At 32.4% G+C, this 11,280-nt stretch overlaps 1 protein-coding gene across 2 annotated transcripts in view; it reads right to left on the reverse strand.

Annotated features, from left to right (window-relative positions):
• Positions 1-379: 379 nt before the first annotated feature.
• LOC144962510 (uncharacterized) overlaps positions 380-11,280 on the reverse strand; it is a 26,412-nt gene continuing 15,511 nt past the window's right edge. For both annotated transcript variants that reach the window (XM_078895512.1, XM_078895514.1), the window contains exons 3-4: positions 11,030-11,137; positions 380-630 (exon numbers count right to left, since the gene is read on the reverse strand). In XM_078895512.1, the coding sequence (XP_078751638.1) occupies positions 553-630; positions 11,030-11,137 (186 nt within the window). In that variant the 3' untranslated portion in view covers positions 380-552. The remainder of the gene's footprint in view (positions 631-11,029; positions 11,138-11,280) is intronic.

The raw sequence follows: 11,280 nt of genomic DNA on the forward strand, positions 1-11,280 counted from the left end.
GGATGATGACGAGGAGGAGGAGGAGGAGGAGGAGGGGAGGAGGAGGAGGAGGAGGAGGAGGAGGAAGGGGAGGAGGAGGAGGAAGGGAAGAAGATATGGCGCTAGTGAAAGTGGTTGATGTGAAATGTTGGGATCCTTGCTCGGCTTGGGTGCTGTATGACCGAGTCTTGTTGGTTCGGACTTTTGATGAGAAACCTGTATTGATGATCCAAGAATTTGGTAATCTTACTGCTACTTCTGTTGTTATTGTTGAGTTGTTGTTCTTGATTTGTTTGGTGTTGCTACTACCAATGTCGGTGTAACTCCCTGGCATCGGTTCTGGGATAGAGAGGGTTAATTTTTGTATTTTTGGTAACGATGGAGCATTCGTGCTAGGAAGAATTGATGGAACTGGAGTTGAGAAGTGTGCAACGATGAAGATTGAGAAAGCAACTGTAGTTTACCCGATACAGCCTGGTGCTCTTAGCGGAGCAGCCCGATCTACCGTAGTTTTGATTTGAGACTCTGGAAGTTTACATTGGCCACTGAGGATATGTTCCTTGATGAATTCCATCAATGCTCCCTTTGCTTTCGGCGATAATCAATTTCCGTGTTCAACTTCTCATTTTCTTCGCGTAAAATGTCAAATTTCTGGAATAATATAAGGAAAAAGAAGGAGAAAAAATTCAGAAAAATGTAAGCCAGTAGTAGATATGCCGCACTGGTAGAAGATAATAAACAAATACACGAGGTCATTATGCTGGAATATTTAAAAATTTTGATAAAAAACTAAAGTCCTATTACTTGATTACTCTTTGGTGTGAAGTCATGAATAATTTATCAAAATTTAAATGTAAATCATTTAAGTTTTAATCGTGTACATAATTTTTTTTCCTTACTCTTGGACAACAAAGGCTTTGTTGACATTAAAAACAAACAAGGCAGCTATACAAGAAAATTGCGTTGTTGCTTGAAACAATTTTGTATGTACCAAAGCGTTTCACCCCAAAGAGCATTCCGCACCTGGTATGGAACAAAAGGGTTCAGTTTTGGATTTAATCATTTTGAATAACTGTAGGATATGTTACGAGTTTGAGTACAAAAAGGACGCCCACCAGGCTACTGGTTTGTATGAAAAGTAAATAATATTGTTTAATAATATGACTGCTGGGGGATTTTATCAAAACATGATGAATCACAATGAGAACGGTTAATCGACTGAAATGCACTATATCGACGTGTACATGTACGCAGGTCTGACATCAAACCTACTATGGGCCAAGTTTAACATTTTTGTAATGGACAATATTTTGCGTCAATTTTTTAGATTTCCATTACAACAATGAGCCCATAAGGAATTGGGTTATCAGACCTGAAATTAATTGCACGTCGCGCTATTTGAATAGTCCTCTATTAATTGTTATTTTTCATTTGGACCAGAAAAAATGTCACTGTTTATAATATGTGGCGCAGCGTCTCATTCTGGCATTTTGTCAGAGTCACGAAGATAATAAAATAATAATATAATAATAATAATAAAAATAATAATAATAATAATAATAATAATAATAATGATAATAATATAATAAATGGCATTTATATAGCGCTTTAACCCGTTGTCACAGGCTCTAAGCGCTTTGCAGTGATATAAAACAAAACATATTTCAGTGAGACAAGTGTGAAGGAAACGTGATACGAATTCAATATAGGCTAACAATAACAAAATATGAAAATAATATTGCAACATTATGACGTAAAAAGATAAAACTTTAAGCGAGATTTGAAACGTAGTCAACGAATCGAGCATCTCACGTGTGATGGGAGAAAGTTCCAAAAATGGGGGGGGGGGGGGGGGGGGGGGGCGGAAATTGAAAGAGATTGTTCACCTATTTTACGCAATGGCTTAGGTTTGACAAGGATTGATTGGGTCATTGCTTGACCTCAAGATACTGAAATTAATCAAGGGAAATAACTGTGTAATATCATATTCGGTTTCATATTCTTTGCATTTGATTATGTTATTGATTTACGGTGATTGAATGATAACGTGATTTATAAACCCTCGATCTGATGTAATGTCGGTGGCAAATGTAAAACTTAAAATTAAAATGACCCTAAATACGAAATATCTGTCTGATGTAGTTTAAGAAGCTACTGTATAATGTCCTTTGGTTTTGGGGAAAAACCCGATTTACTATCGCGTAAAAAGCAGGAATAAGTTACAAGGTGTCCTTATTATCCTTTGTAAAAAAAAAAAAAAAAAAAAAAAAAAAAAAAAAAATAAAAAAGAATGCTTTTTTTTCTTCTCTAAAACGCATCTGATTTGATTCTGTGTGTTTAGATAAAATAATCACATCATTCGCCAGCCGGATATAACGTCCCCAACACACAAAATTAAGTGTAACCATAAACCTCTATGGTCTGAGTGATAGAATTTAGTGAAAACTAATCATTAAAATGGCTGTCTAAAAACAATGACAACAAGCTGAGTAGTGACGTCAATTTCGTTTCGCCTAACGCGTAATAATATCTTTACCCCCCCCCCCCCCCACCCCCCCCCCCCCCCCCCCCCCCCCCACACAAAATAAAAAAGGCATTTGGAATTCGTTCGAAATTTCCAAAGCAGGAGTTAAAACAATCTTATATTCATTCTCATTGTCAATAAAGATTAATAAATACGTTTTCGCCGTCCCAAAACGGTAATGTTAAGGGTTTGGATCTGAACCTTATGAGTGAACTGATAATTGAAATGGTCAGAAATACAATCTTTTAATTTGTTTGTTCTCGGTGCTTGTTTTTTTTTCGTTGTTTTTTTTTTTTGTTTTTTTGTTTGGTTGTTTGTTTTTTTTTTGTTTTTGTTTGTTTGGTTTTTTTTTGTTTGTTTTTTTTTTTGTTTTTTTGTGGGGGGGGGGGGGAGGGGGGGGGGTAATTCAATTCATTTTTTGGCGGGATTTTTGTTTGCTTATTTATTTTCCATCAGAAATTGATCCCACATTATATATCGGGTGCTCACAAAATAAAAAGAACACTTTTGTTGCTTGATAATAATTGATTTAAAAAATGTACATGTACGATGCCGGAGTGTTTTAAAAAAGAAATAGACGGTGAAAAATGAAATATCGAGAGAATGCCATTTGCAAAGAATACAGTTTCAAAAGCGATAGAAGGAACATTATCTAATTCAAATCAGGAAGAAAATAGGATTTCTAGGAAAATTATGGTGTCTGATGGTGTTTTTAGAAGGGAAAGAAGAGAATTCATTTCAATGAAGCACAACCACCCAAAGTTAAAATACAATTTTTTTATCATTTCTTTGTATATTTATTGAACGAGTTTTTTTATCGCGCACAATAACACTACGAGCTTGCGAGTATGTGTTATTACACGATACAAAATATAACGAGTTTTATAAATACCTAATTCTACAGCAATAAAATGTGCGAAAATATTCTTCAATCGTTGAATAAGATGTTTATTCAACGCGATCAAAATATAGTCAACAATTACGTATTTATTAAGAAATGATTGGGTTTTCCAATTGGGGGGGGGGGGGGGTGGTTCTCCGGGCTTTATACCGATTAACAATTCATATTCCAACAGGGTAATGTAAACGTTGCTGTTCGAAACTCGAAGAAATAAATAACAATGTGAACTTGAAAGTAAGCTTCAATTTAATATACGAAACAAATCAAATGAACGTTTCGGGTTTTCCCCATTATCAACAAAACAGGATGAACGAAACACTACAGACGAATGAGATAATGTGGTTAGTGGCGTTGATTCAATTTAATTCAATACATTCAATTCACATCGTTTTTTAATTCCAACAGGCTGGAGTAACCTCACATACCAGTAAACACATATCACATTTCTTAAGATCGAATATCATGAATTTATCTCAAAAGAACAATGGCCCCCCATTCACCGAACATGAACCCAATGAATTTTTATTGCATTTGGAATTCCTAATCAGAAACGGTATGCAGGCAACAGACCACGCCTTTTACCACTGAGGAGACCCTTAGGGCTAAACCACACTGGAGACTGACTCCGACGACCGGCACTGCCCTCCTCTGCCGTCTTCCGGATAAAGACGTCGGGCACGGACAAAATACTAAGAAGAAAGTCAAAAGACGCTAGAGCTAGACCTACCCATACCAAGCTCGAAAAAAAGCAAACGACAGAGGATGTCGTATGCTTGGTATTGGTAGGTCTAGCGGCCCTTCTCTTTATTCTTAGTGTTTTGTCCGTGCCCGACGTCTTTATCCAGTACCGGGTCTTCGGAGTCAGTCTCCGGTGTGGATTAGCCCTAAGGAAAGAGTTCAAGAATGTTGGGAGCAGATCACTGATAATGAGATTAGAAAATAGATTTCAGATTAGAGGAAAAAATTGAGGAAATTTCATTCAACAAAACGGCTTGTCGGCTGACTATTTAGAACACTAAATGTTAAATAATATGTTAGTGGAATTTTCACAAATCATTTTGCGTTTTATATGTGAAATTTTCGCACTTTAACTAAAAATTTGCTCACGTCTTAGTTTTTCGAGTCAATGTGATGATTTTTCAAGTTACTGCTTTAAAATAAATTTATGTATACATGTCAACAATTTCATGAATATTTTTTTAATGATTTACAAGTTACAGCCGTTTGAAAATAAAATTCTGTTGTTTTTTGTGGGGGTTTTTTTGTGACCGCCCAATGTGTGGCTATAAATTCAATTTTACAACATGTAGTTTACCCCAACATAATACCACTTTGAGACTGCGAGTCACGAGTAGATTACTTGACTTTAACATTATTTGACTCTAACATTACTTGACTTTAACATTACTTGGCTTTAGCATTATTTGACTTTAACATTATTTGACTCTAACATGACTTGACTTTAATAGCATTTGACTTTAACATTACTTGGCTTTAGCATTATTTGACTTTAACATTATTTGACTCTAACATGACTTGACTTTAATAGCATTTGACTTTAACATTACTTGACTTTAACATTACTGTACTTTAACATTATTTGACTTTAACATTGCTTGACTCTAACATTGCTTGACTCTAACATTGCTTGACTCTAACATTGCTTGACTTTAACATAACTTGACTTTAACATGACTTGACTTTAACATTGCTTGACTTTTGTGTAACAATGAGGCACCTTACCGCTAAGCCCACGACCACACTATAACCAAATTATAACCAACCCCCCCCCCCCCCCCCCCCCCCCCCCCCCAAGAAATTGCAACCCACCACGTCAATCAGGTATAATGTCAGAATGAACCTAATGTTTGTTAGGTTTAGGATAAATTGGGAGTAAATAGACTTTAAAAACCTGCTATGTCGATTTTTCATCATTCAGAGAAATCTGTAATTTTTTGGGGGGTCATTGTTTCAAGACTTAAAGGGAATAAAATTTGCCTTCTTCGCCTTATGGAATAATATAATACCCTGAGTGATTTGAGACTTCAACTAATTTTCTCTGTTGATTTTCACATGTCCGATGGATGTGACCTCGTAGGTTTTTTTAATTCACCTGCTCTAATGATTAAATTAATGTCGTTTAAAAATAATACACTACTGCTTTGAAACTTCAAATTTTCTCTGGTGATTCTAAGCAGGTGTCAATTAGATTGTTTGAGTGTGTTAACTCAAGTTCTATATGGATGTGGATGGCAGGTTTTGAAAGTGACACATTCACTGTGACGAATTAGGGAGCAGGCACTGGTGTAAGAAAATGTCCAGGAAATGTCTTCAGACTTAGTTGTTCCGCGAGGCTTATTTTTCATAAAATAGATGTTGCTTTGATTTTTTTTTGTATGCATGCTTATTATGTATCATGTAGTGTCGTGATTTTTAATTTTGTTGTTTTTAAACATTTTTATTTTTATTATGTAAAGCGCCGCAGAGCACGATTAACGTGGATGTTTAGGCGCTATATAAATTCATTATTTACTTACTTAATTTACTTAGATAAATAACTAAAACAGTGTGTATGAAGCAGTGCCGGACAAACCAGAGATAAAAATACAAAAAAAAAAAAAATTAAAAAAAAAAAAACAAAATAAAAAATATGCCCCAAAAAAATTAGCTGGCCTCGACTGTGGATTTTTTGGGGGATGTGTTTTTTTTTTTTTTTTTCACTTCTTGTATTTTCTCTCTGCTCTGCCTGGTACTGTTGCAAAAAAAAAAAAAAACTTTTTCAGATATTTTTGAAGATCCACTCCTAAAAACTAAGTTTTAATGGGGTTTTTTTTGTTGTTGTTGCTTTTTTAAAATTTTAAATTATTTATTGCATTCATCATCATCTTTTTTTCTGTTTTGTTGTTTTGTTTTTTATTTTATTTTTGTGTGTGTGTGTGTGGGGGGGGGGGGGATGTGAGTGGCTGCTAAGAAAGTGGGCTCTTTTTTGTTTTGCTTTTATTGCAATCATTATGATCTTTTTTCTGTTGGGGGGGGGGGGGGGGCTTTTAAGATAGTGGGTTCTTTTTTATTGTTGTTTTTTTTTATTTGCAAAAAGAAAAAAAATATATCCAAATTGATTTTTAGAGAGTAAAGATGTGTTATTCATTTTCTTATAACCGAGCAGTATCAATTTCTAATGTAGTGGGCTAGTATCGGAAAAACAGTTTTCAAAATCACACAAACAACACAAAGCTGACCATACTGTGGAGCTTAACCCGGTAACGCAAGCATGATATTTCCTGTATTTTTAAAATAAAATATAAGGAATTCTGGAAACTATTCCAATTGGAAAAGAAAATTGGATATATGTGTCTTATTTATTTAGATAGTTTATGACTTTCTATCAACAAAATAAAATCAGTAATAATTTATAATGTTTATTTCAAGATACTAGCTTCAATTCGAAAGAAAAGATTTATTTCCGTATCGCCAAAGTTTAGAACAGTCTGAAATTATGCTAAAGATGACTAATAAAATTCAAAATGCCCTTGATGAAGAACGTTTCGTTTTAAAATACATTATTTGATATGACTGAGTATTCATTACAATATTTCAATAACAAGAATAGATGTGCGTTGTTTGTTTTTATTATTGTATTTTTTTAAATTTTATTCTTCTATGCTTTTATCTCTCTCTCTCTCTCTCTCTCTCTCTCTCTCTCTCTCTCTCTCTCTCTCTCTCTCTCTCTCTCTCTCTCTCTCTCTCTCCCCTTTTAATATTTTTATCTCAAAGAATATGCAATAAGTAATGTACAAAATATTGGTACTTCTGTTGTAAGGGCATTTATGAAACACTTGGTCCATGTTAAAGGTCTATTACTGTTACTATTATGATACTGACATGATATAATAGAGCAACAGATCAAAAATAATGTAATTTGGGACAAAAGTAGATAATTGTTTAGATAAATGTCTGAAAAGGTGTGTACTAAACAGTGCCAAATAAATCATACAGATTATTATTATTATTATTATTATTATTATTATTATTATTTATTATTATTATTATTATATTATATTATTATTATTATATTTATTATTATTATTATTATTATTATTATTATTATTATTATTATTATTATTATTATTATTATTATCATTATTATTTATTATTATCATCATCATTATCATTATTATTATTTATTATTATTATTATTATTATTATTATTATTATTATTATTATTATTATTATTATTATCATTATTATTATTATTTTTATTATTATTATTATTATTATTATTATTATTATTATTATTATTATTTTATTATTATTATTATTATTATTATTATTATTATTATTATTATTACAAGAAAACATCATCTTTAAACAACAACAAAAATTCAGCTTGTCCCATCTGGGACCTGGCACTGTTTTATACACATTTTTTCATATTTTTATCTTACACCATCAGTGCCTGCTCCTTAAAAGTGTCAGTAATTAAATCTTCTAAATGCTTGACAGTGCTACCGTTTCGACGAATGAGATTTTAAAAAATACATTGTAATAAGAATTGTTATATTAAATTTTTAATTTTTGTTTTGTTTGTTTGTTTAGAGTTTTAACGAAAAGCCTTCGTTCACAATCAAAAATGTCTTGAGCCAGATAATTCTACATAATATTACGACATGTAAGAATCTATTATCAATTTGATTCTGGGATTATCTTGGTCGTATGCTACATTAGTAGTAGCAGAAGTAACGTATGGCTACATCTCCAAATTCATTCATTTCGTCAACCCAGCTTCGGAAGTCTTCCTTCGCCCAAAGAACTTTCATTGTCCTCTGCAAGTTTAGTTACTGGCTATATACTACATTAATTGTTATTTATTCATGCATTCACTCAAAATTGTCGTGTTTGACGTTGTATCATCCCAAGGTTGGCTATGTGCAATCTAATCTTATCAATTTTAAAAATTTCATTCACATTACAAACCATAACATTAACAAATTCTATTACAACATTACATAACATCTACATGTAAGATTTTTTGAGTTTTGCTTGTACCTGCTTTATATATTTGTTTATTATATTATATTTACTAATTTGAAATAGTGATTATATATAGACTCAAAATTGTCACATTAACAATGAATGATTGTATCTATGCATGAAAGTTTCACAAGTTTCATTTAAAGGTTTTTATAGCATATTAGTTCTTAAATGATACGATAAGATATTAGCTTCGTATTTTTATCAATTAGTTTATGATTTTGTATAAATCAACTTTGTTAATCTAATAACAACTGATGTGTGACATTTTATTATAATGTGTTATTATCAGGATTAATAAAGTAGATCTTATCTCTTATCTTCTTATCATTTTCCCCCCTCTCATTTTCTATCTGTTGGTTTGATACAGAAATGTTAGCTGATAGATTGCCCTGTTAAACCTGCTGGGAAGAGGAATGATTGTTTGTTAGTTCTGTTTTTTTTTTTTTAATTGTTTTTCAATTTCTTTTTTATTTTTATTTTGTTGTTCTTTGTTTGTTTGTTCTGTTTTGATTTTGCATTTTTGCTTTTTAAAAAATTGTTATTTTGCTTGTTGTTGTTGTTGCTGCTGTTGTTGTTCCCAAATCTTAGCTATTTATTAATAGAGCCAAATCAGATGGCTGCACACAAAGAATGTTTAAGGGAGACTATACAGGACATGGACAAATCCTAACAATTTGAAATGATATGTAAGCATAAATCCTACAATTTTTTTTTTGTTGTGGGCATAAACTCTGCATTAATGAAATAAATAAACATTTGGATTTTAAAATAGTTTCGTGGACAAAATAATATTATCCCACCCCTTTGTTTTTTTTTTTTGTCTTTTTTTTTTGAAAATCAAATTTTATTTTAACTTAACAGCAAAGTATTACGGTGCCTCCTATATTTAATCATTTGAAACAGATGTATTATATGTACCGAAAATTGTAAAATTAACAATGAATGTTGTTTATACTTAGAAAAATTGTTAAAGGTGCATAAATGTTACACAGAGAATATTATAAAGGTATGTAAGGCCTATTAGCTCTAAAACAATACGATATGATGTCGTCATTTATTTAGAACAGAAAAAAATTAAAACAAAGAACAAAAATTACTCAAACCCCCCCCCCCCCTTTCCCCCCAAAAAATAAACGTAACAGTTCAGTCCTTTTCTTTTCTTTTTTTTTTTTTTTTTTTTTTTTTGCCGCACTCATCCGGTTTTGCTAAAAATAGATTTTGGCGCGTATTGACATTCTGACCATAATTCTTAAAATCAAATCGCTAAATTCTAAAACGAATCATTGTAAAAAAAATAATAATAATAATAATAATAATAATATTATTTTGATAAGAAATAATATAGGTGGGTTCATGGAGGGTTTGAATAAAAGTATTCTTGAAATCTTGCCTTTGTAATGTCAAATAAACTCATTCTCAATGTGGCGCTTTCAAGGTCGCGCAGCAGCATTAGGAACTTGTTCGAAATTTTAAACACAGGAGAATAAGAACCTTATAGATAGTTCGAAGTTGACGTCACTCAGGTCTTTGTTATTGTTTTTTGCCATCCGCGTTTATGAGTGCCTCTCACTAAACTGTATTAATCTGACTATAAACGAGCATGGTTACACAGAGTTTTGTGTGTGGATCCGTTATACTTCCGAATGGCAATGTTGTGAACTCCTGAGCCAAGCGCATACTATCTGTAATGTAATAATGATATTATTATAAACAGCTTGTGGAACGGGACATAACCACGCCCCTCGGACAGTCGTCCGAATGTAAACAAATGTCAAGCAGTAGTGCTAAACTAAGCAAAATGTACGGTATAGATAGAATGAAGTTGACGTCACTCGGGTCTTTCTTATCGGGTTTTTTTTTTTTGTTTTTTTTTTTTTTTTTGGGGGGGGGGGGGGGGGGTTGCCATCCACGTTTATGAGTAATTCTCACTAAGCTGTATAAACCAGACTATAAAAGTTCATAGTTACTCATAGTTTTGTGTGTTGGTATGGTCCCGTAATACTTCCGGAGGGTAATATTGTGAGTTTCTTAGCCAAGCCCACACTATCTATTGTCATCGATTGTATTATGTGTTTGAGGAAAATACTCATTAGTTCTACAGGCCTGATCAATCGCATTATCACAAAAAAATATGTCGTGAACACTTTAACTTGTATTGTCTGGTTGATAAAATATAGTGAGAACTAATCACACAACAAGGGGTCGAGAAACAATAACTGAGAAAAGATTGCAGTCAATTTCCTCCATTCTATTGTTTGTAAACAACCAGTTATTATTATTTTTTTTTTTTTTTTGTCAAGGCAGACTTCAAGGTCTGTCATGTCATAAATTCCGCGTTTTTGATTGGTCAAAAATCTACTTACTTGTTAATAATTTAGCCAGCAATGCTACATACAGGAGGAACGATGTTAACGTCATTCAGCTTTTTGGTGTTATTTTTAGACAACCTGTTAATGATTAGTTTTCACTAAATGGTATCAATCACACTATTATCTTTTAAATGTTACACAACTTTGTGCGTTGGTGTGTTTAATTTGACTAATATTATAAATTTCACATACACTTGTAGCATCAATAATAATTACTTCTACCTCTGCCACGTCTAAATTCCTCATTTTTCTCTTCTCTCGGCATTTCTTGGCAGCCCGTCTGTTTTGTTCTTTCCTTCGCTCTCTCTTCATCTTCTCCTCCTCTGTTAACTGCAAGGAGACAAAATTTAATATAAATTAGATTATAATACAAAGATATATTATAATATATTATTATACTATGTTTTGGACAAAAGTTAAGTAAATTTAAATAAAAGTTGGCGTGTTTTGTATCTGTCCTTAATGGGCTAGAC

The sequence above is a fragment of the Berghia stephanieae genome, chromosome 1, assembly GCF_034508935.2.
Source record: "Berghia stephanieae isolate SIO BIC M18660-M18661 chromosome 1, UCSD_Bste_1.3, whole genome shotgun sequence".
In the NCBI taxonomy this organism is placed as follows: domain Eukaryota; kingdom Metazoa; phylum Mollusca; class Gastropoda; order Nudibranchia; family Aeolidiidae; genus Berghia; species Berghia stephanieae.